Here is a 27,024-nt window from a genome sequence, read left to right as displayed (position 1 = left end):
TCTAGCTAGTCTGTCTAAAATATCTAATGAGTGGTGATGACGTGAGATGCCAGTGCCATGGTAATGGCTACAACCAGTGGGTGGAGCACCATGCAGTTTGAGAAGCCCCAGGGGCCAGTATGCATGCTGAGGTTTTTTTTTTTTTTAATTCTAGCCAAAAGATGGGGTCATGAAAACCTCAAATAACAATTAATTCTTTACAATCCTATATCCCAGTGTGCCCATTAGATAATCAAAAGGGGGTGCAAATAAAGTAAGGGAATGTTGAGATATTTTTATTTTTTATTTAAAAAATTTTTTTTTGGTGGGGCAATAGGGGTTAAATGACTTGCCCAGGGTCACACAGCTTGCACGTGTCAAATGTCTGAGGCCAGATCTGAACTCAGGTCCTCCTGAATCCAGGGCCAGTGCTCCACCCACTGTGCCACCTAGCTGCCCCCGAGATATGTTTTTTAAAAAACCCAACAACTATATATTTGGGTGTGAAATGTTGCATACTCATTTTTGATCACTGGGTTTTATTTAATTTTTTTCAAATTTAATTCTCCTTAGTGAGAGGATTCTCTTGGGAAGGGGGGTGTTATAGATCAGGAAATGGTTATATGGTAACAAAAACCCTCCAAAGCATCGAAGCAACCTCCCCCACCCATGTAGTCTGTAACAGAAAAACGAGAACACAAAGATTGATTTGATCCTTTAGGATAACATGAAGTGGGTTTGAATTTAAAAGTGAAAGCACAATTTGAGGCAGTCTTGGGAAGCTACTTTTCCTAGAGAAGTAGGGGGCCCAAATGCCTTAATTCCTCTAGTTTGCAGGGATATAGAGGTCAGAAGATGAGTGTGAATAGTTTTCTATTCCACTTATCTCCTCTGGGATCCAGGCAGTTTAATGTAATCATTATCCCAGCTCTCCCTGCCCCTCTGCAATCTTGTTCTTTATTCCTTTATTCTTTGGGATTTGGATATTCACTCACTAGAAAATCTTGCCCTCAGTGATCTGCTGCTGCAGATTTTACCCTGAGGAAACCTTCCCGATCAGGGGTTTGACTCTAGGAAGCTGTAATATGCTGGAGAAACTGGGCTAAAACTCAAGATGACCCCACCCATCACAAAATTCTGGTTGCAACGGCTTCACCTTCATAGTTTGTGGCATAGGCAGTGTGGTTGGTGATTTGCAACCCCTCAAATTCTGAGTGACCCTTGCTTCCCATTCAGGCCTTAGTGTCAATAACTCATAGGTAGCCATGATTACAAAGAAAGTTGTGGAACTCTTGCTTGGATGACCTATGGAGAAACAGACGGAGTAACTTCAGTGAATTGTTTTTTACATGGAATTATCCTTTGAACCTCTGTAAACCTCTATATGTTGCTGGAACTTTGATAAATTAAAAAAAAATAATGTCAAAGGACTATATAGATTGCACTGGATTGTTGTTGGTTTTTTTCCCCAGGATAAACAAAATAGCGTAGCAGTTTCTTTCATAATTAAACCCAGAGTCCAGTTTTCATTCTCTTGGATTCATTATTTTTAAAGGTATTTTCCCAAGGTTTTCTTCTTCCTTTTTTTTTTTTTTGAGGGGGAGGCATGGTATGATTAAAAGGTTAAAATTTGCACCTTATGCTAAGTCTTTGGTACCTCAACCCTGGAGTGTTAACATAGTATTTTAATCAGGTTTCTATGACATTGTTATAGTGTCAGGAATTCCAGAGAGAAAGACTTCCCAATGCAAAGCACAAAATGCTCTTCAAGTCTCTGCCCCCTCCCCCTGCCCCCAAGAGTCTGCTATATCCTCAGAGGAATGGATACTCTGCTGGAGATCTTTATCATATTGAAAGAGAGAGAGCCCTGTTCTCTGAGGGTTAAAAAATTCTCTTGGGCTGCTGAGTATAATCCCAATTTATTAAGGAGTAAGCCTAGGGAACATTAACAGTAAGAGGGTTCTATGGAGAGGGTAGAGCCAGTTGAACAAATTTTAGTCTCTGAGGATAACAGCTTTCTAAATAACTTCAGACACTCTCAGAACAATTTCTGTTCTAGAGAGTTCTTCCAGTTATTAAGAGACTTTGTTAGAAGCTTCCTCTGATTGAGTGGACCAGAATCCTGTCTCTGCATCTTGTTTACCTTGGATTTTTCCATATGGTCTCTGGTCTATTGCTACTCTGCCTTGACTAACCTTTGTTCTAACTGTCCGCCTTATCTGTAGGGCTCTTTCTGACCATGACTACTGCTTCTCTCTGCTCTACTCCTTATTAGCTATGTGTCCTTAGGCAAGTCATTTCACTTCCTAGATTCTGTTTCCCCATATGTAAAATAAGAGCTTTAAAGTACATGGTTTCAAATTCTCCTTCCAGTACTAATATTGTATGATTCTTTGTACTCCCTCAGCCCTGGCTGTGTCCTAGACAAACAGGCTGATACCCTTGGAGGGTTGCTTGTAATCCCCTCCCACCTACTCCCCACCCCCCCATTCTATCTAACACATCACCATCAAGTTTATATTCCTAAAACATTATTTTGCAAATATCTTGCCTCTGCTAAAAACAAAAAAGCCTTCATTGTATCCCCTTTGCTTTTAGAGGTAAAGTACAAACTCCACTATTTAAGACCTTCCATGATGATCTGGCCCCTACCTATCTTTCCAGACTTATTTCATGCTACTCTTACACACATTCTCTGCTTCAGCTGAACTGCTCTCTTTATTTCATCCTAAATACACACCATATGAATGGAGCTATGTGAATACACCACATGAACTTTTGTGTTTTTGCTTATGGAGTCAACTCTGCCTTGGAAGACCTGCACGTAGGCACTTGATAAATGTGTTATTGATTGTGTTGTTTAAAATCTAAATTGAGGGTTCTAATCTGCCCCCTGCCTCAGTCTTGGGGGGAAGCTGGCTAAAATCACTGATAAATTCAGCAAGAGTTTAGGTTTTTAAGGATTTATTAGAGTAAAAACACATGGGATCCCGTAATGCCAGAAAAGTCTATCGATTTTCTATCTACTTTCCTCTCTCTGTCCGCTGTTTCTCTGTCTCCCACCAAGCTGACATCCTGAATGAAAAGAGGCCCTTTCTTTTATTTTGTCTCTGCTGCCATGCGCTGCTTCCTGAACTAAAGGGACGATTTTCAGCCGCTTCTCCCAGAAGCTGTCTTTGAAACAGGAAGCAGGGCCATCCACACACACAGCTCCAAGCTAATTGGCTGGTAGCTTTGACTGACATGACTACAGGCGATTCTATAGATGTAACTTCCAGATGCCAAGTCACATGCTTTCTCCTCAGGGCAGAGCTCTGATTCTCACATGACAGGTTGGAAGATCCCTCCAACTCCTCTCAATTGACCTAAATCCTACCCTTCCTTCAGGGTCCAGATTTAACCCCATCTCCTCTATAAAGCCTTCCCTGAACTGTGCTGGCTGGCAATATTCACTTTCTCTTTTGAATACTGTAGCATCTAATATATGTATCATGTCTTGAGCATGTAGCATATTCCTTTGTAGCATTACTTCAAAGAATTAGAATTTTAGAGTTGGATGGTCTCTAGAGGTCATTTTATCCATCCCTATAAACCTCATGTGGGTTTCCTCTACACTAACATTCCCCATAGGTGATCATCTAGCTTCTACTTGAAGACTTTCATTGACAAGGAAGTCACCTGTTCCCAAGCAGCTTATTCCATTGTTGGATAGTTCTAATTACTGGTAACATATTTCTTATATTGACCCCAAATCTGCTTGCCTCTATCTTCTAAACATTCATGGATCCTAGTTCTGACTTCTAGAGGAATTCAGAGTAATTCTACTTCTTTTTTGAGGGATGACCCTTCAAATCAGCTTAACAAGTATAAAATTGAGGTGATTTGACTAGATAGTTGCTCATTATTAAAACAATGGGAGCTTCAGTGGACTGTAAGTTAATAAGAGTCAATAGTGTGATTTTTGTTGTTGTTGAGTCATTTCAGTCATGTCCAGCTCTATGGAATTCAGCTGTTGTGTCTCCTAAAATCTTCTCTACCTCACCCCGATTTTCTGCATAAAATATTCCTTTATCATTCTGGAAACCTTCTTCTAGATGTACTACAATTTGTCAATGTCTTTCTCAAAATGTGCTTCTCAGAACTGATGTCATTTCTGATGTTATTTTTTCATGTAAAATAATATATTCATTTTATGATTTACAATGCTCTTTCCTCACAACAATCCTGTGTTGATGACATTATAAGTATTAGTATTCCCATTTTTCAGATGAGGAAACTGAGACATAAAGAGGTTAAATGACTTGCTCAGGTTACAGAGCTAGTAGCTGCAGACCAAAGATTCAAATTCAGGTCTTTAGACTTTAAGGTTAGTGCCCTTTCTTCTGTACCAGGTTTCTTTTCAGATAGGTCCAAGTATCTCAAGAGCAAAGACTATGTTTCTATTTCTTTTTATTCCAAATGCTTAGCAACATGCCTAAACATAACAGAATTTTAAAAAATGTTCACTGATGATATATTTAATTTTTCCTATTCCCCTTAGTTTCTAGTACCTTGCCTCCCAAATCACCTTGTTTTTATATTGCATACACTTATATATACATATATACGTGTGTGGAGAAAGGAGAGGAGAGAGGAGAGAGGACAGAAAGAGGGAGGGAAGAAGGGAGGGAGGGAGAGAGAGAGAGAGGAGAAACACAGAGAGATAGTAGAGAAAGAGAGATGCAGAGAGAGGAGAGATGTATTTAGGGAGAAGAGAGGAGAGAAGAGAGAGAGACAGAGAGAGGAGAGAGAGATAGAGGAAAGAGAGATGCAGAGAGGAGGACAGATGCAGAGAGGAGAGAGAGATAGAGGAAATAGAGATGCAGAGAAGAGGAGAGATGCAGAGAGGAGAGAGAGACAGACAGAGAGACACACAGAGACAGAGACAGAGACAGAGAGAGAAAGAGACAGAGAGATTAGCTACTTGTTATCAGGGACTGTTTTCATTTTTGTCTTTGTTTCTCCAGAATCTTGATCAGGTCATGGCATAGAATGGGAGCTCAAAGGATTCTTACTGATTCATTTTCTCCCCAGCACCTGGCAGAATGCCCTGCACCCAGCAGAGGATTAAAACATATTTGTTGTTTTTGTTATTTATGTCTTTGATATTCTGCATAGCATCTAGCTATCTAGTGTCTGTCTCTTCATGATCTCATTTGGGATTTTTTTTTGGCAAAGATACTGGGGTGGTTTATCATTTCCTTCTCATTTTACAGATGAAGAAACTAAGCCAAACAGGGTTAAGTGATTTGTCCAGGGTCATATGGCTAGTAAGTGACTGAGGCTGGATTTGAACGCAGGTTCTTCTGACTCCAGGGTTGGAGTTCTATCCACTGTGCCACTAGGCTGCTCATCATATACCTAGTGTTCAACAAATTGCTGATTAGTTAATAGGGTAATGGGAAGAGCTTTGAGTCTAGAACCAGAGGAACTGGGTTGAACCCTGGCTTTTTCACTTAAATAACTAAATGGATCAATGGAAAGAGCTCTGAGCCTGGAGTCAGCAAGAACTCACTCTTTGTTCTTAGACACTTGTTGTGTGACCCTAGGCAATTTGCTTAACCTCTCTTTGCCCCAGTTTCCTCATCTGTAAAATGGGGATAATAATAGCATCTATCTCCCAGGGTTGTTGTCAGAATAAAATGAAAGCACTTTGTAAAGCTCTTGGTGTAGTGCCTGGCACATAGCAGGCACTTAATAAAAACTGGTTCCCTTCCTCAAATTAACTTTTCATTATTACAGGATTATATTATAATCCTTGTTACATTATTATTATGACATTTGATAATTCTTTAAACTTATTTGACCTCAGTTTCTTGATTTATAAAATAGATTAGATGAACTACAACATCCCCTCTAGTTTTAAATTCTATGCTTCTATGATGATTTGAAAAATAGGAGGAAAAGTGAAGGCATTATCACATAGACAAACAAGTTACCCAAAGTTTTGTGCATGGGCCAAGCCTATGCCAAGTTCTAAAATTTACTTAAGTGTATACTGGAAAGAAGTAGGTAATTGGAACTGTTAGTGATCTGAGAGGCTGTGTGTGTGTGTGTGTGTGTGTGTGTGTGTGTGTGTGTGTGTGTGTGTGTGAGAGAGAGAGAGAGAGAGAGAGAGAGAGAGAGAGAGAGAGAGAGAGAACTGAGGGAAGATTGAGTTCCAGTTTATTTTTCCTTTCTTAGATTAATCACTACCCTGGCTCTTTCATCAGCAGCTCACAAATGTCATTGCTGCCAAACTGGCCCCATGCCAGCCTCACTGTGCTGCTCATCTGCCTGCCAGGGTCAGCACCCTGTGTGTGACCAGTGCTTATCTTCAACTCTCCTGAGCTAAAACTTTACTAATGACCCCCCAGATTTAGTTTAGGCACAGAGAAAAGATGCTTCACTTTCTTGCATGACATCATGAAATTTTACAAAAATATTTCAATATTGTTTTAAGAATGACTTTGAGTGAATAAATTATTTTTTCTATGATAAATACCCAAATAAACTATAAAGGACATATGGAGAAAGATGCTATCTCTATCCAGAGAATGAACTGATAAATAGAAGTATGTATAGAATAATTATACATATATATATATACCTATTTGTGTCTAATGGTAGCCCTAGAGATTGAAGGTGGGGTAGGCGGGGAAAGGAAGACAAAAATGTACATCATAATTTTGTTGTATATTTGAAAGGAATAGTAAACTGTGCATAGTAGATTTGCAATTTTTAGGTAAAATCATCCTTTTTATTGTACTATGCTTGTTTTATTCCATAAATTAAAAACAAAATTAATATTATAGTTAACCCAAAAGAATCTATGTTTCTGAGAAAAGATCATTGCTTTTGTTATTTGGATGAAATGATTACTGACTCTGTTTCAGAAATTTTTCCCATTAATTCCCAGGATGTTGCTGCACTTTAAAATTTTTTTTCAAGGGAAAATAATTTTTTTACCTTAATGACAAAAATAAACATATCGCTTAGATTTTTTTCTTAAAATTTTGACAAAGTGAAACATCGATGTGCTACTGAAAATCTAACAAGGTTGAAAATGATTGGTTTAGCAGCTTTTAAACTGCCCTAAAGGAAAACCTAGGGCCCAAAGATCAGCCTTAAGATGACAATATTGATTAGTACCACCACCATCACCATCACCAGCACCACTGGGTCCTAAAACCAGAAAGCCCTCTATTCAAGTCTCACCTCTTATACTCTGGTCAAATCTCAACCTTTTTATGCTCTAGAAAATTCTTAAGATTAGACTCTGCAGGAGGCAGCTAGATGGCGCAGTGGATAAAGGGCCAGTCCTGGATTCAGGAGGACCTGAGTTCAAATCCAGCTTCAGATACCTGACACTTACTAGCTGTGTGACCTTGGGCAAGTCACTTAACCCTCATTGCCCCACCCCCCCCAAAAAAAAAGAAAGAAAAGAAAAGAAAAGATTAGAATCTGCAAATATGGTGCTGTTCTTAGTTGGAAAAAAAGAGTTTACTCTTCTGGGAATTCCTTATACCAGTGAAATTATAAGTTCAGTCCCTATCACCTCGTCTTGCTGCTATAACCTTACATTTTATTACTGCTTCAAACTTTTCCGTTAATATATTTAATTTCATTTGAATTTCTGAAGTGCGGCTGTGCAAGGCTTGAAAAGCTGTGCCTGTTCTGTGACTTTCAAGTCTAGCCTTAACACTGTATGAATAGCCAAAACTTTAGGTAGGATACAACAAACGATACAAAAGGGTAACATAGCCCTGAGTTAGAGAAACTCTCAAGAAGGCCACTTCTCTAATGGCATTACCGAATATGAAAGTCAATGTACTTCTATCACTAGTCCATTGGTCTCTAACTAGTCTCTGGTTATTTAAATAATAGAATAGGGGAGAAACCTGGAGCTTGAATGATTGAAATCCTTCCATTTTCCATAGGTAATATCCAATAAGTAGACACAGGGAATGGTCCGAGTTTCAGTTTGATAAATATGTTGACTTTTCAGCTTCAGGCGAGTTGATTTCCATTGCTTGACATTTCCATAGCAAGCTGAGAAAGGATGAACGGACAGGCAGCTGGAGTTCTTGTGTTGAATTGGGGGAGTAACTGGTAGTGTGATCATTTATTCTGCTAGACATAGGACCTTCTTTTTTTTCCAGAAAGATCTTTTTAATTTTTTTTTTAAATTTTTACAGGGTAATGAGGGTTAAATGACTCACCCAGGGTCACACAGCTAGTAAGTATCAAGTGTCTGAGGCTGGATTTGAACTCGTCCTCCTGAATCCAGAGCCGGTGCTTTACCCACTGCACCACCTAGCTACCCCTAGGACCTTCTTTTTTAAAACACACACACACACACACACACACACACACACACACACACACACACACACACCCCAAAGCTATTTCTTCATGTTATGAAGCAAAGAGTTTTAGAATATGTTTATACCAGAGCTTACAAATGTAAGAATGATCATACTGGATCACGTCCATCATTTGTGTAGCCTAGCATCTGATCTATGCCAGTGGCACCAAGGTATGGGGTATGCAAAGGGAGGGTTGTCCTCTGTGACATCTTCTTGCAAAGCGTGAGGAATTCTCCTCCTCCCCAAGAGAAGTTTTAGCTAAGACCACTGGATTGACAGGGACATTTTCTTTCATTTTCTCAGGTAAGCAGGACCAGTTACCGCCTACTGGCTCCTTTCAGAAGAAGAGGGTGGTGAGAAGGCCTGGCTATATGAGGACAGACACCAGGCCACAGATAGAATGCCTTACTCCTACAGCTCACCCATCATTCAACCTGAAAGAGCTGGGGCGTGGGAAGGACAGAAAGACGGAGCTCAAGACCTGCTCCACGACCCGACCGGGAGACTCTGATTTGAGAAGACCGGGTTTCAGCTCCTCAGCTGGACATCCTATCCTCAAGGGCAGCAGGGTCATAGGGCAAAGTATACCGGGAAGTTTCTGGTCCCAGCCAGGTTCAAGTACCAAACTGATCGACAAATTTATTGGTCCCTCTGCATCTGTTTGTTTGGGAAATATTCCATCCCCATGTAGGCCTGAGGCCTCCCTGGCCCCTTGGGAGTTGGCTGGGGGTGTCAGAACTCAGGGCCCCACATGCCCTGTGATACAGAAGGAAGCACACCACTCGGGTGACCAAGCAGGCTGCCAGCCCGCCCCTTCCACCCCACCTAGCCCTCAGGATGTCTTTAACTCGAGTTTCAGTTTCATACAACTTTCTCTCCAGTCTACTGGGGAGCGGGGAGAGGCGGAGGGTTGCCTCCCCACAAGGGAGGTAGAGCCCCACTGTCAAAGTCCCACAGAGGTACGGGCAGAAAATACCAACGTGAATAAGTCTATCAAGAGGCAGGGCAGTTCAGGAGCCTGTGAGGACCTGAAGCGCATCTCTCAGCCTTGCAGTTGCAGGGCTGCCCAAGTTCCTGTGGGCACCACCCTGGCCAGCAACATCCAGACTGAGAAGGAGGCTTTTTCTTTCACGGATACTGAGAACCCGGCCATCTCCTGTTCCCCGGATTCCTCTTCCCTTGGCTCTTCACTTACCTCAGGCTACGAGAGCAGCATCATGGCAAGTGATCACAGATGGGACACCCTGGTCAAGAAATATGAGCCGGTGCTGATGGATTGTCTTCTGAGTAACCAGGCTGTGCTAAAGGTTGGTATTTCCTTGGCCTGTGTCTGTGGAAGGGGCGGGGGTGGGGTGGGAAGACAGGTTTTTCAGTGGTTAGACCAAAGCACAGATTAACCTACCAGGCAAAAAGGCAGGGAATGATTGGGTGCTGTGACAATGTGACTTCCCTTTTGGGAATTTTCAGCAGCTCCATTTGTGGCTGATTGTAAGTGAGAAGAATGACTGCATTTCTCTTTCTTTATTTCCCCCTTGACCCGTCCCTTCCCGTGTAAAATAAAACAGCTTTCTTCATCCTCAGTAGCTCACATTAATACTTGCAATTGGGCTCTTGTCTATTCTTCCTTCCCTGCTCTGGTGCAGGGCGTTCTAGGTCCAGCTCAGTTCAGAAAATGGACGGGGAAAGGGGAGGCAGGGCTGATCAGTACTGTACTGAGACTAGCCGACTTGATAATATAGGATGTCCCAAAAGTCTTAGTGCTGATTTAAGCTTTAATAGCTTAGAGGTACTCCAAGCTATAAAACAGTAATTGGAGGGAATCCTTATATCAGTTTAATCTTAGCTATATCAGATTACTAAAGTATTTTACAAGGTTCTCCCCAAAGTCCCAATAACATTGGAGAGATTAAAATGGCACAAAGACTTTTTTTTTTTTAAGGCAATGGGGGTTAAGTGACTTGCCCATGGTCACACAGCTAGTAAGTGTCAAGTGTCTGAGGCCGGATTTGAACTCAGGTACTCCTGAATCCAGGGCCGATGCTTTAACCACTGTGCCATCTAGCTGCCCTGGCACAAAGACTTTTGAGATAGCCTGGATGATACTATATTGATATGATAGCTTTAAGGTTAAATTAATCTAGGTACCACCTCCAATGATACAGATCAAAATCTCCACACTGTAGTATGTCATAGATTTAAAGATGGAAGGTTTAAAGATAATGTCCATTCCTACTGCAATACTCTGTCCCCACTTGGGCATAAGAGCTCAGGCTCCTGTAGAGGCAATTGTCATGCCCTGGCACAGAGGGTTAGTGGGTGATTTTGGCAGAGTGGGCACTGAGCCTTAGCAGTGCTGGTAATGGCACAAGTGCGAGCTCCAGAAGAGTTAGCTAGGGGATCACTGGGCAAGGATACAGGCTCCAGCATCTGAGCAGCTCCTGTCCGCAGTGGCAAAAGGTAGGTCCACTGTAGCCCATTGTTTACTGTAATGTAAAACTGATTGGTCCCTCCATATTGCTCTAAAAAACACCTAGTGATCATTTTATGGTGGCATTGTTGGGAGGGGTTTGCTTTCTAGTAACAGGAGATAATTGAAAGTGTCTAACCAGTCCGTACAAAATAAGAAGTGGATATTTTCTTGGAGTCCTCTCTTGAGGTGAAGAATTTGTATTCTCCTTTCCCTTACTATGGGACTTCCAGGGAAGAGGAAGTCTAAGATAAGGATCAGTGATTTTTTTTTTATGATCATGCAAAGCGTCATCATGTTTGTCACTAAATGAAAGAATGTGAAAAATAGCATGCTTCAGTCTGTTCCATCAATATCAGTTCTTTTTTTTTTTTGGAGGTGGATAGTATATTTTATCAATATTCTTTTGGAAATGTCTTGGATTATTGTATTATCAAGAAGAGTCAAGTCATTCACAGTACTTCATCGAACAATATTGCTATCTCCGTGTACAGTATTCTCTTGGTTCTGCTCACTTGTCAATATATCATTTCATACATGTCTTTCCAAGCTTTTTTGAAGTCATCCTTTTTTGTCATTTCTTACTGCACAGTAATATTCCATTACCATAATTTACCACAGTTTGTTTAGCTACTCCCTAATTGACGGGCATACCTTTGTATAAAGAATTAATTGTTATTTGAGGTTTTTATGACCCCATCTTTTGCCTTGAATTTTAAAAAAAGCCTCCGCGTGCACTGGCCTGGGGCTCCGAAAACCGCACAGTGCTCCACCCACTGTTTGTAGCCATTGCCATGGCGCTGGCACCTCACATCATTACCACTCGCTGATGCCTACATGGGCCTGACAAAATTATGATTGGAAGCCTAGCGAGGGCAGTCATGTGACTGTCAGAGCGGTCAGCCAATTGGCTGGGGGCTGTGTGGGGGTGCTGGGAGGAAGGAAGCTTTTTTTCTGGCATTCTAGCTGGAAGCTGGAAGGGTACAGGTATGTTGCTGTGTATTCTCAGCTGATTCCTGGGCAGTGGTATTTTTTCAGGTTGTATAATTTCCCTTTCCCCATTTTATTTCCTTTCCCTTCATCCTACTGATCCTTTTTTTTTTTTTTAAGTTCGTTCTTGTTAAAATAAATCCTGCTCTGTTTTGAGGGAGGCTGCCGGTCTCCTTCCTTGCCCCAAAATTGCGGCGAGCCACTTAGCTAACACTCCCCAATTAAAAATTGGTCCCCACAATTGATTTCCAATTTTTAGCCACCACAAAAGGGGCTGCTATAAATATTTTTGTACAAATAGGTCTTTTTCTATTTTGGGGGATGTCTTTGGGATATAAACCAAGTAGTGGTATTGCTGGTTCAAAGGATATGCACAATTCTATAGACCTTTAGGCTTAGTTCCAAATAGTTTTCCAGAATAGTTGAATCTTTTCACAACTCCACCAATAGTGGATTAGTGTCCTAGTTTTCCCACAATCCCTCCAACAACCAGTATTTTCCATTCTTGTTATATTTTCCATTCTAATAGGTGTAAGGTTATATCTCACAGTTGTTTTAATTTGCATTTCTCGGATCAGTGATTTTAAAGGAGGTATCATCATCTTTGCTCTGTTCCTTGTATTCCTGGTGCTGCTTCTACTTATGGTCACCTTTTTACATTGAGAGACCCATTGTGAGCTTCCAAAATTTGGCATTATCCACTACATGGACCTGATCATTTGGTCCTGATACTCAGTCCTTTCTGGGACTCTTACAGATTCAGTCACTTCTTCAGGGAATTGTTACATTAATTTTGTTTTGTTTGTTTTCCTCTTTCCCCTTTAGTGATGCTTTCATTAGGCTTCTTGAATACTGGAAGTCTAGGTTGACCAGTAATGGCCCTAAGTAATGGAAGGTCCTCTAGACAGAGGTGTTAAACTTGAGGCCTGCCAACAGCTTGTGCTGCCTGAAACAGATTAAAATATAATTTATAAATGCTTAGAAAAATAAACAAAGAAGTAGATAAATGAATGAGTGAATCAACAAACAAATTAGCAAATGAATGAATATATATTCATTATATATGTGTATATATATATATGTATGTGTGTGTATGTGTGTGTGTGTGTGTATTTTTAGTTTTCTAGGTCAATATGCAACCCTAGATGGCCTTACCACTAAGAACTGGAGAGTGGTAGGAGCATTATTCTAACTCCTGCCCCCATGCAAGTTAGACTAGTTTTTCCTTAAAGGATGCCATTTTGGAGACTTGGTTGACTCAGAGGACTGAAGGCTCAGGATGTTGACATCACTTCCTTATTGACCAAATACAGAACACCCACAAAGAGTTCCAGGCACCCTCTCTGATACTTTACTGGTAAAAAATAATGGGCAAATCAGGCAATGGCGTATCACGGCTAAATCAAATCAAGGTATCTTCAATGACTATTCTTGTTGAAGGTCCTTTTCCTGCTATGGCTAAGTAGATCTCCTTTTGTTAACTGTTGAATGATCTTCAAATATCTCATTTTGTTCTAATATCCAATCTACATTACCAGGAAAGTGGCCCTGGAAATAGTGGCAATTTGGTCCCTGCTGATATAACTGATTAAGTTAATATTCTGGTAAGCGGGATGGAACTACTCCCAAGTACCAAAGAAACAGATTGTCATTAGGTTGTAATCTGGTCTTATAAGTGTTGTAATAATCAATTTGATGTGGAGAATGGTAGAGTGAATAATGTCCTTTATAGTTTGGTATGAGAAGAAGGCAGGCTATAGTGGAACTTATCAAAAATGTCAATATCTCACCTTCTGGAAATACTTTAGTGCATATGGCCTTGACCACCAAAATAGGCAAGCCATTAATACATGCATGAATAGACTGAAGATATGAATATTTTCATTATACAAATGCACTACATATCATAACCAAATTAGAAACAGATCTCACCAATTCTAGGGAAGGGCTTCATACTCCTTTCTATCAATATCTTCTGCTCCAAGTGACACTACAAAGTACTACTGGCTAGTGAACAGTAATCATAAGGAATAATTAAACTTTGATTGAATAAAAAAAGAGATGAAATTGAAGAGCTACTAAAATCTAAAGAGGGAAAAGTTGAAGAACCTAAGGCCATTGAAAATCTGCACTAACTGCCAACTCCAGACAGTCTAATTAATAATGAACAGATTACAACAATACCAATGTCTCAAATGATTTTGAATAGGAGATATGTTGAAATTTTAAAAGTCCTTTTTGAATTTCACATGAATCTATCTAGCAGACCAGTTATAAGAAGTAATTCTATCATTTATACATAAGAGCAAATATTATATTATAACCTATATTATATTAATTGGAAGAAAATATTGTTTATAATACATTAATTATAATTGTCACATAAATACAAAATTTATAATTTATATAATATACAAGAACACATATTTTACATATAGAGCATAGTCATATATAGATTTATATGTATGGTTTTATACATATTATTTCTAATGCACATGTAAATATAATTGTATATGATATGTGATCTTATATGTGATTATAAGTAATTTTATTCATATATTAGCATTTATAATCAATATATTATAATACATTTATATAAATTATATATACACATAAATTATATAAGAGTAATTTACTGATCAATGTAGATTATGTAAGGAAGTGGTAGAAAATGAGCAAAAATATAAAAATTTAGCACCTACTGAATAGTTAGAAAGACACAACCAGATGGACAGAATTATACATCAGAAGATCATTCTCTTTATTGGGATGACAAAAGACAAGTCCTTATACCTTTATATATTTTTAAAAAAGAAACTTATACCTGAGTATACCTTAAAATATCCTGGAGAACTTGACCTATCTATCATCACAGACCAAACTGTTGCACAGATAATATATATATATATATATATATTTTTTTTTTTTTTGGCAGGCAATGGGGGTTAAGTGACTTGCCCAGGGTCACACAGCTAGTAAGTGTCAAGTGTCTGAGGCTGGATTTGAACTCAGGTACTTCTGAATCCAGGGCTGGTGCTTTAACCACTGTGCCATCTAGCTGCCCCCTTGCATAGATAATATTAATCCATAAAAGCTTAAAAAGAATTTAAATAGATTGTTACCTGACTAACTACTTATAATTTGACATCCTTTTAAAATATAGAGTCCTAGCAGAAGAGATCATCTTGTGTGGGAACAGGATGGTGCACATATCATATCTATTGTCCTATGCTTTAGTGGTAAAAGTTGCTATCTAGCTATACTGTCTAAAAATCTAATGAGTTAGAAGCTTTAGCAAGAATTTAGACTTTTAAGTATTTATTAAAGAGCATTAGGATCTAATGATCAGAGAGAAAGGTAAAAATCTAACTATTTCTAAGAGACCCCGTCATCCAACTTGCCATGGCAAGGTCAGGAACAAAAAGGATGCAAAGCTTCCTTCTTCCTCCCAGAAGCCTCTCCTCAAAAACTGAAACAGCCTGTCCCCCGCCTCCCACTCACAGCTCCAAGCTAATTGGCTGGTAGCTTTGATAGACAGTACCCACGAGTAAATGTCACTTCCTGACGCCAGGGAACTGACCTTCCAAGCCACATGGCTTGCCCTCAGTCACCTTCTCCTCATGGTGGAGTTTTCCTACAGTAACTCTCCAGCAGGTGGCGTCACTCCAGTTGTCACAGTGGAGACACACTGAAGATGCTTTCACTGATCTTATAAGGGATGAGTTTATATCCTAATACTTTTGTCAAACTATGAAAACAGTTCTTTTTTTCTATGAAACATTAAATATTAAAAAATAATACCAGGGTAGAGACTTGACTTAGGAATGTTTTTATCTTAACCTCAGCAGAAAAAAAAAAGATGAGATGATCATGATGCTAGCAATTGATGATGCTGATGCCAATACCAATACCTTGTGCCAATACCATAACATTTTGTAAGGGCCTTCATATCTATTTCCTCCACATGTTTTTTGTGTTGTTTTTTTTTTTTTTTTGCAGGGCAATGGGGGTTAAGTGACTTGCCCAGGGTCACACAGCTAGTAAGTGTTAAGTGTCAGAGGCCAGATTTGAACTCAGGTCCTCCTGAATCCAGGGCCAGTGCTTTATCCACTGCGCCACCTAGCTGCCCCTTCTCCACATATTTTAATGAAAACAACATTGTATTGAATCTGTTAGAACAGTGTGAGACTCAGAAGGAGTCCCAGGTCCATTCCTTATTTTCATGTGACAGGGACTGGTGATACAAAGACAAAACCAAAGTATTTCTGCCCTTAAGTAGCTTACATTGTCTTAGGGGAGACCTCATGTGAATAAAGAAGTGTATGAAAAATTTGCATGTTGTGAGTTTGGGGAAGGAGGATTCTGGTAGCTAGGATTCATGTAGAAGATGGTGCTTGAGCTGAGCTTTGAAGAACAGTAGAAATTCTAAGGACTGGAAGTTAATGGAAGGAGTGTATTCCAGGGACAAAGTGTAGCCAATGCAAAGGTACCAAGATAGGATGGGGTTGTATGGAGTGTTTAGGGAGGACTAGTACCTCTGGCATGAGGGCCCTTTTCAGAGTTGCTCATCTACTTTTGGTGTCCACCTTTCACCCAACTCCTACCAGTGGCTCCAAGTTGCTGTAGCATGAGCAGTAGCCACACTCTTGTAAAACTGTCTTAGTAGATGGGCTACAATTTGAAGGTAATGATAGCCCTCAAACTTCATCAGTGAATTAGGGAGTTATCTACCCCAACATATGAAGACTTCCTTGGGCAGAATGGGTGGATGAGAACAATTTGTTCCAACAGCCATGGAGGCGGTGCTGTGGAGCACTTAGAACTTATACATCAAAACCTCTAAGGTCATCCACTACATCCCGGGTCAGTTGTCTTTACTTTTTGTCTTGCCACTGGACTTAGATGACAATCTGGAAGAGAGTGAGGCCAACAACTTTGTGAAACTCTACCTCACTTAAATCCAGTTCACAAGCGAGTCAAGGCATCACCTGTAATGCCATGGGTTCTCTTGGAAAAAGTGAAGGATGAAAGAAGCAAGATTGGAGACGGAGTGTTGTGTGTGAGGAGCAGTAAGACAATCAATATGGCTAGATTGCAGAATGTCTAATATCTAATGTATACAGAATGTATAATAAGACCTCAAAAAGTAAATTGAGGTCAGGTTGTGCACGGCTTTCAAAGCCAAAGTACTTTATATTTGGTCCTATAGGCAATAGGAAGGCCATTTGAGTTTATTAAGGGAGTAACCATTAAATATGGTCATAACTGTGTGAAAATATTACTATGACAACATTATTTTCATAATATTGAGAAGGTGGGTAGTCATGATGTATTGGAAGTTTTCAATGACATATTATGTAGCATGCTTAGTTGATATATCTTTGAGAGGTTAGGGATAGATATCTCTCTCTTTTTTTTGGTGAGGCAATTGGGGTTAAGTGACTTGCCCGGGGTCATACAACTAGTAAGTGTCAAGGGTCTGAGGCTCAATTTGAACTCAGGTCCTCCTGAATCCAGGGCCAGTGCTCTATCCACTGCACCCCCTAGCTGCCCTGGGAAAAATATTTCTTAATTGGAATGTTACTGGAGAAATGTGCCTGACCCTTTTGGAGAATTATGCATTTAATTTATGAGCAAAGCAAGTGCATTTGTGAGAGAGAGAGAGAGAGAGAGAGAGAGAGAGAGAGAGAGAGAGAGAGAGAGAGAGAGAGAGAGTATATGTATATTTTGTGTCTGCACACATGGACATAATATGTAGCACTGGATTTAGATCATAGGGTCATAGGATACTGGAAGGGACCTTAGGAATCATATAGTCCAAGGGATCTTAGCATTTTTTGTGTCATGGACTTCTTTGGCATTTTGTTGAGGCCTATGGACCCCTTCTCAGAATAATTTTTTTAAATGTATACAATAAATTCATAGTATTACAAAGGAAATTAATCCGAATTAAATAGTTATCAAAATATTTTAAAAGCAAGTTCACATCCTAGATTGAGAACCCCAGACCTAGCCCAACTCCAGCATTACTGATGAAGAAATTGTGGTCCAGAGAATACAAATGACTCTCACAGGAAGTGACATAATCAAAACTTGAACCCAGTTCCTCTGACTGTAGTAATCATGCATTAGGTAAAAGTGTTTGAAAATAGTGTCTTGCATATAGCGGGTGCTTAATAATTGTTATTGAATGTAGAAAAGGTTGGGAAGGGGAGTTACTGATATTTCTAAAAAAGTCCTCCCTGTTTTGCTTTCAGCTGTCCAATTCAACCCCCATTATCCTGGATGCTGTCCCTGCTTGCTTTGGTCCCCATGGTCAGAGATTCAAAAGCAACATTCTCCCTGGAGGGAAAACATTGACTGTGGCTTGCTTCTGTAACTGTCAAAATGTGCCACAGACATTGACTGAGCACATGGGTGTTAAGAGTTTGATCTAGGAGCCAGTTACCCAAATTAATGAAATCTTGATTGATTGTGTGGCTTGATTTCCCCTTCTTAAAATGTCAATTAGAACAACAACAACAACACTACTTTCAAAGATAAGAGAGTGATTTTTTAAAAACCCCTGCGGTTCAAGTGCTGACAAAAGGAGGTAAAAGTAAGAATATTTCCATTGTTTCTGACAACCCTTCTCCTCAGCCTCTACTTCCTTTTCCCTCCCCCTGCTCTTATCTCTCCTGCCCAACAACAAATCCTAAGCCTTCCAACCAAACAAAAAACTTACCTTGGCAACAACTTTGCTCAAGACCATGAGATTTGGCACGAAGGCTGATGACATCAGCCAGATTTACCCCTTTTTTCCAATCCTCTTACTGGGACATGGATCACATCACCATGAAAACAGAGAGCTTTTGATAAGCTAGAGGTTGTGAAGCCTTTAAGCAAAAGATGACAGTGGGGATGGTGTGTGTGTGTGTGTGTGTGTGTGTGTGTGTGTGTGTTAGAATTTGGAAGAGCAGTGTCCATGGAACTAGGAGGCTGCTGTAATTCACCTCTAATTTAGTACTTGATTCAATTTGGTTATTTAGAAACATATGTAAGGTTGATATAATACATACTCATATTTCAAGTCTGCCTCTACCATACCCCTCCTCCTTCAGATGTAAGATTTAAAATGAGTAAGTTATAACTCAAATGGCCAAATACTGTTAGCCAACCATGATTTAACCTCCTGGAAAGGAGTTAGACTTTTTGGAAGTCACATGGTACAGTCAATAGAAATTCAGTGAGCCTGGGAGTCAGGAAGGCTCAGGTTTTGCCAACACGATTTCGATGTCATGTTTTTGTATGGTGGGAGGAAGGACATTCATTCATAAAGAACAAAGAGTAAATGGAGAATTAATAATAAGACACAATGTGGAATAATGGCTAAATGACTGGTTTTAGAGTCAGGAACATTTGGGTTCAAATATGGGCATCATTTAGTCTAAGTGCTCTAGACAACTCTAAGACCCTAAGTTACAGAAATGTTGATCTGCATTGATAGAATGAATTTTCATGTTGGGAGTTCCCTCCTCTGATGAAAATCAGAGGTTCAGATTGCCCTTTTTCCCAATTGAAAAAACAAAAATAAACAACCAACCCTTTTAGGTTACTGGGGAAACTTCTCTTGCTTGTTTGTTCTTAAGATTTGATTGGGCAACTAGGTGGCATAGTCGATAGTGCTGGTCCTGAAATTGGAAGGACCTGAGTTCAAATGTGACCTCAGACACTTACTAGCTGTGTGACCCTGGGCAAGTCAGTTAGACCCAATTGTCTCAAACATCTGGGACCATCTCCAGCCATCCTGATGTTTGTCCACCTACCTACCTACCTACTTACCTACCTACCCATCCATCCATCCATCCATCCATCCATCCATCCATCCATCCATCCATCCATCCATCTATCTATCTTTCTATCTATTTATCTAATCTCTATTGCCACTAAACCTAGATGGCTCTGGAGGAGAGAGTGAGGTTGGTGACCTTGCACAGCCCTCCCTCACTTAAATCCAATTCACTGAAAATCATGACATCATCCTGATGTCATGACCCTCTTCCAGAATGAAGGACAAACAAGAACATTAAGGTTTGATTATGAGTATTTCTTAGCAATTACTTGTGAGGATGCTTTACAATAATGGTGTATTGGCTTTTAAAAAGTTTCACAACTCTATGATGGATAATTGATATCGCCATTTAGATCTGAGTAAACCGAGACCTGGAAAAATGAAGTCATTTTCAGCATGCAGCAAGTATGAGGAAGAAGCAGGATGAGCATTTCCTGCTCCTGTCCTTTGAAGCTGCTGCCTGTCCCTTCTCTCTGCCTGACTCTGTTGAACACATCAGAAGAAAGACAAGGAAGAGAGACAGAGCTGCTTTATGACTTGTATTTGTCTCAGCCACTACCAAGCAGCCTGGTCAAACACCCGAGGTGCCAGGACTCTTGCCAGAGCTGGCAAGAGTGGTAAGCTACTGTGTTTCAATGCCTGTTCCCTTAGAAAAGTTGTTCAGAGAGGGCTATTTGAGATTCAGCATTTGTCCTAGAAGAAACTAAGCAAAAAGTCATCCCACCACTCTGCTGCAGCTAATTTGACCTTTATTCTATCCAGTGATGAATATGAGATTTTTTTGGGACTATAACAGTGACTTATACATCCTTGACTATAATAGTTTTTGCAAAGAGCAGTTACTTTCCCCACCTTAGTTTCTTCTAATTATTAAATCCTCCTCATCCTTCTTGTTGGATAAGTCTATTTATCTTGGGAATATAATATTAAGTAATATCCAGTATGGACAGTGACCTTATTTCATATTTTCTTTTTCTGTCTCTGTCTCTTTCTGTCTCTGTCTCTCTGTCTCTTTTTCTTCCTGTCCTTCTCTCCCTCTCTCTTTCCCTCTCTCTCCTTTCCAATAATGATTAGGGAAACTCTATTGATAGCTCTGCCTTACAAAAAGAGAAAGTTCAAATATAGGCAAAGTCAGGTAATACTTTACATAATGGTTCTTTTAATTAAAAGACTTAGCAGTATATTTTGTTTTTATATGACAGTCATTTCTGGATATACCCTTCCTCATGGGAATTAAACCCTCCTTTTTTTTTTAAACAAAAACAACTAAGTAAAAACAGCAAACACACAGAAACTGAATCTGGTTCTAAATGTAACATTCTTCTATTTATGATGGGAGGATGATAAAAAGAGGATAATCTACCTGGAGTTTCCTGACAGTTCACAGCAGCCTCTCATTTTACTGTTTTGCAGAGGGAAACATGTTTCATTATCTGTTCTCTGCATAATTATACTCAGGTTTTTCTTTTAGTGGCCTTTTATTGTGCAGGTTCTCACTGGGAGAGTTAAAGGTGGTTTGTTCTTACAATGAAAAAGTAATTCTGAAAGGCTTCCTGTGTAATTAGGGCAATCCTTCAATCTCTCTATATTTGAATTTCCTCAGATGTTTCCTCATGTTTCTAGAACATGAACGTGTAGGGAATAACAATGATGATACTACCATGAGTTTCTACAGGACCTGAAGAACTCATACAGACCTTGTATCATTCATTCTCACAAGACATGTATTTATCTAGGCTAGTGTTAGCTTCATTTCACAGATGGAAAACCTGAGAGACAAAGAGATCAAGTGTTAAACCCAAACCCTTCCATTGGCAGAGCCAAGTCCAACATGGAAGCGTCCTTCTGGGCTCCTTCATGAAACCATTTTGCTATATATTTAAAAAAGAATTAGAAATGAATGTCCTGGCCATAAATGCTTAGATCACTAGCATCTTGTCTCTGGATGTTGAATAGAACATAATTAAACCTTTTTATAATGATTTTGGAAAAAAACCATTATATAAATGATAGATTGTAAAGGTCTGTGTAAGGTCTTCTAGTGAGTTCCTCTGTCTTCAAGGCAATCTTCTGTGCCTCAGCTTAAGTCCCCATAAGAACCGCTGCTCTTGTGTTTCTTCCCTCTCTTGTGTGTTTACATTCATAACTTTAATGTGATTTTTAGAACAGAGAACATTTGGTCAGGAAATTAGCATTCCCTTTCATTATGCATTTTCCCTTTGCAGATAAGGCTTCAATGTGATGTTTTTGTTTAAAATAACTTTCTAACTCTTTCTGTGGATTTTATACTCAAGTTACACTTTCTCTCTGCATTATTTTTTTCTGGGAAAGCTCATGCATTTTACAGTTGGCACGTGAAAAAATGTACGTCTGGTTATTTTTAAAAGGGGAAGAGCACAGTTTCCAAATTGTTTAAGCTTAAAAAGGGTGGGGGAGAAATGGAATGTCTGGATAGTATTGTAATTTCAGTTTTCCTTTTCTCTCCAACTGACATAGGTAAAATCCTTGATGTTCAAACTTCAGAAACTTCAGGAAAAAGCAGTGGAAGAAGATAATTATGACAAAGGTAAATGCTTCCCCCCTTTCTTATCTCTCCTTTTCCCCACAATTTCCTATTTCTTCTGTGTCCTCTATCCTTCCAAAATGAGGAGTCTTGGTGGATCTCTGAGCAGACTCCAACTAGGAACACTTGGGTCTCCTATAATATCATTCTTCTGAGGACTTCAAAGCACTGCATGATAACATGAAATCTTTTTCTTACAATTGTAGTTTTTTGATTGCCAACAGATCCAGGCAAAGTGTATAACAGAAATTATGTTTACCCTTTGTCTACTCATTCTTCATTGGAGCTGCGGTTTCATCAGTATGCTGTTTGCCCCCGGTGATGCAGATTACAACTCATTCATGCTTTCACATATAGAAAGATATGCCCAATCCATCTCTCTGTCCAGTAGGACAAAATGTTAAAAATGTGTGGTGTTTTTATGAGCTTACTAGACACAATAGTCTGGAGCAATCACTCTGGCTCATTAGTCCCTTCCTCTCTCCAATGAGTGACTGGGCTTTCACCGCTTGGTAAGGAGAAAAAAAAAGAAGTGATGAGATATGTCAACCAAGAGGCAGTTGCTCTGGACCAAAGTCAGAGGTATGGGGAGAAAATGGTATTCTTCCTGGCCATTAGATGACTGGAATTGGTGCCAAGGTAATGGGAATACCAGGGCAGAATAGCTATGGAAGTTCCTCTTCAGGGTCATGCTTTTGGAGCTATTTTCCTTGTTCCCTAAATGATGAAATGGTTGTGTGGAGAGGCAGCTGGATATTGTTATCAGCAACAGAAAACTGGATGGGAGTATGAACTGCATGCTAAACTCAGTTTGGAGTCTATGTCCTTGGTTTCTGGAGGATGAGAGGATGGTAGTATCCTACATAATAATAAGGAAGTTTGAAAGGAAGGCAGACTTAGAGGGTTAACATCATGAGTTCAACTTTGGACATGTTGAGTTTAAGATGTCCATGGGACATTCAGTTGGAGATATCTGAACTGAAGTTGGAGATGCAAGGCTGGAGTTCAGTAGAGAATTTGGGGCAGGAGAGATAGATTTAAGCATCATCAGTATAGAGATAATAATTGAATCTATGGGAGCTGATGAGATCAGCAAATGAAGTATCATAGAGGGAGAAGAGAAGAGGGCCCAGGACAAACCTTTGTGGGTCACTTTTGTTGGAGGGCATGACCTGCATGAGGATCTAGCAAAAGAGAATGAGAAGGAGCCATCTTCTAGGGAGGAGAACCAGGAATGAGTGGTGTCCAAAAAACCTAGATAAAGGAGAATATCAAGGAGGAAAGGGTGATTAATGGCGTCAAAGGCTGCAGTGGGTCACATGCTACAAAGCTGCAATCATCCATTTAATAAACATTTATTAAACACCCACTATGTGGATGACATTGTGCTAGACACTAGGGATAAAAAAAAGTTCCTATTCATGAGGTGCTTAAACTAACAACTGATTTATATGGTGCCTTAAAGATTACAAAGCACTTTACCTATACCTGCATCATATCATATTAGCCTTACAATAGTCCTGTGAGGTAGAGACTACAGTTGTTATCATCCCCATTTTAGAGATGAAGAACCTGAGGCTCTAAAAGCTAAGTGTCTGCAGTCAGAGAGCTATTGAGAGTCCAAGGTGGCCTTTGAACTTGGACTTATTAACTCTATATGCAATAGTCAATCCACTGTGCCAAGCATGGTAATGTTTCAAGGAGAGAAAAGCCCAAGACCCACTGGTGCTGTAGCTATAGTCCTTCTAGTCTCAGTCTTCTCCCTGAGCTCATTCCATCTACTTTTACCACATGCTCATTCAGCTCACTGGAGGCAACTAGGTGGTTCGGTGGTTGGAACACTGGGCCTGCAGTCAGGCCACCCCAAATTCAAATCTGGCCTCAGACATTTGCTAGCAATGTGACCCTGGACAAGTCATTTAATCTCTGTTTGCTTCAGTTTGTTCATCTGTAAAATAGGAATATTAACAGCACTTACCTCGCAGGGTTGTTGTGAGGATCAAATGAGATAATATTTGTAAAGCACCCAGCACAATACCTAGCACATAGTAGGTGCTATATAAAAATGCTGCTATTTTTATTAATACCTATCACCATCTGACATCAGCCAAGTCACTCTGATCTAAGAGACACAACTCCCTTCCCATTTTCAAGCCATGTAAACATCCTGGTGGCAGCGCTGCTGAAATAATTATGTATTCACTTTATCAGTCCATAGCATCTCAAGGGAACCTGATGCACACAAGGATATCATAGACAGTGGGCTACTCAATAGTCATGATGGCATTATGGAATACTGACCTATCTCAAGTGGGGATTGAGACAAAGCTAGATTAGGGTAGATGAATAAATTGTGGAAACACCAAGGTTACTCTGGATAGATTCCTTCTGCTGAATGTTGATTCTGAGTACCCCTCAGTGGTACTAGTACTAGCACTATTACTAGTGGTAGTAGTAGTAATAATGTTAGGTTTGGACCTGTGATTCCATCTTTGTGGGAAACTTACAAATTGAAATTTTTTCTGTCATTGCAGATAGGCAACTCAGCCATGATTTTTAATCTTCGTTGCCTGCTGCACTGAACCAGTATGAGTCAGAAGAAGGACATCAATCATAGTCTTCCTGACTTCAAGGCTGACCCTCTAGACATGAATTCAAGCTATATCTCTTTCATATTTTTATATTTGCATTTACTTTTGCATTCCCCCCACTTGTGAATAAAGTCCCTCCCTAAAACCCCCAACATGTAATCAAGAGTATGTTGGCAGAGGGAGAAAGGAGAGGGGGGAAACAAGCATTCATTGAACACCTGTTATGTGCTAGGCACTGTGTACATAATCATATGAAAGAATATTAAATTATCTCATTAAATTAAATATTATTAATCATTAATTAACTACCAATTAAGTAAAACATCTCATTAATGATGAGATAATACTAAATAAATAAGGGTCAAATGATAGAATATTTATAAAATGCTTAGCACAGTGCCTGGCACATAGTAGGTGCTATATGAATGCCAGTTGTTGTTATTATCACCATTATCATCACAATAATTATTATTATTTTATTATTGGAGATGCTATGAGATAGATGAGGAAAGAGGTGATGGGTGCTGAAATTGAGGCATCTGGAAATGATGGTAATGGTTAAGAGCTCAGGGAAAGTGATCAGACAGCTGAGACAGCCTGTATAGTTGAACTTGATGTCAGTATACCTATATTCTAGTATAGTACTGGTTTTTGCCACCGGTGATGTCACCTTAAATTCCATTTTATTGTTCTAGGTCCCATTTTCCTTAACTGTAAAACGAGAGAGTTGAACTAGGTTATATGTGTCTTCTCTAACAATACGGTGAAGAGGCACAGGATCAGGTTTCTCTCCTTGAGATAAAGTCTATCTGTGGGATTGAGAGCTAACAAGGTCCTGGCTATTTTTCTTCCATAGACCAAAACATATTTTAGGTGTTGTTATTTTTTCCCTTGGCATTCAGATAACACATTTAGTTCCTTTAGCTTCTCGACTATTGGAAGTAGTATTTGTTAGGTATTTTACAGCCTCTGAGGCAGAAACACAAGATGTCTTTTTCACCATGTGTGTTTATATTCCCTTCTTGGTGGCCACCTTACTGTGGGTCCCCTAACCTGGGTAGGTGCTTCATCCACTAAGAAAGTGATAAGTTTGCCTTCTTTCCACTACTGTAGAAATTACTGTTTTCCTAGCATCATCTGGACCATTGTTGAGGCAGCTCATTATTCACATGGAAACCTGACAGCAGCAAGGTTAAACATGTTGCTGAATGCAGTTAAAGAAAACAAAACAAAATTGAAATTCTGAACTTAAACACCCAATAAGATGAGCATTTGCATACACAAAGTAGAACAGAAAAGGTTGTACTGGAAGCTGCAAATCTGTATTATGTACAGCTTGCTTTTCTTTTAAAATATATGATAAATCCATTGTTATTTTCAAAGCTGTCCTGCTTATTTTCTATTGACCTTTCCTCTGTTCTCTTTTATGCATTTTAAAAATGCTCATTTTCTAAGATTTTTTCTTTTCTTTTTTTCATAGTGGTAACCCTCCTATATAACCCCTTCCCCTCCTGCCAATTACTCCCTTCCTCCAATTGAAAGAAAGCTAAAACTCTTATATGAAATATGCACAATCAAACAAATCCTTCATTGGCCCTGTCTGAGAATATATGTTTCATTCTGAACTTTGAGTTCATCAATTCTCTTGTCAGGAGATAGGTCGCAAATTTCATCACTGGTCATCTGGAATCATGGTTGGTCATTGCAATGATCAAAGTTCTTTAGTTATCTTACTGTAAAATGTGTTCTTTTATTTATTTGTTTATTTATTGGTGGGGCAATGAGGGTTAAGTGACTAGCCCAGGGTCACACAGCTAGTAAGTGTCAAGTGTCTGAGGCCACATTTGAACTCAGGTCCTCCTGAATCCAGGGCTGGTGCTTTATCCACTGCACCACCTAGCTGCCCCCTGATAATGAGCATTACTAAAAGAATACACTTGGGGGCAGCTAGGTGGTGCAGTGGATAAAGCACCAGCCCTGGATTCAGGAGGACCTGAGTTCAAATGTGGCCTCAGACACTTGACACTTACTAGCTGTGTGACCCTGGGCTAGTCACTTAACCCTCATTGCCACCCTACCTCACCTCAAAAAAAAAGTAATGCTCAATATCTCAGTTCATATAAGTCTTTTCAGATTTGTTTGAAAACTTCCCTTCCAAAATTGGAGCCAGAATAAGGTCCAGAAGGGTAATGAAGACAGGCCTGGACCACTCCACA

General features: G+C 39.6%; 1 protein-coding gene across 1 annotated transcript in view; it reads left to right on the top strand.

Annotated features, from left to right (window-relative positions):
- Positions 1–27,024, top strand: part of DISC1 (DISC1 scaffold protein) — a 531,299-nt gene that overhangs the window by 70,249 nt on the left and 434,026 nt on the right. Inside the window, 2 exon segments of the mRNA XM_043999680.1 lie at positions 8,670–9,673; positions 22,151–22,220. Of these exon segments, the coding sequence (XP_043855615.1) occupies positions 8,670–9,673; positions 22,151–22,220 (1,074 nt within the window).

Source organism: Dromiciops gliroides, chromosome 4 (genome assembly GCF_019393635.1).
Source record: "Dromiciops gliroides isolate mDroGli1 chromosome 4, mDroGli1.pri, whole genome shotgun sequence".
Lineage (NCBI taxonomy): Eukaryota > Metazoa > Chordata > Mammalia > Microbiotheria > Microbiotheriidae > Dromiciops > Dromiciops gliroides.
The sequence above is the reverse complement of the archived record's forward strand: the minus strand, read 5'-3'. Positions and strand labels throughout refer to the sequence as shown.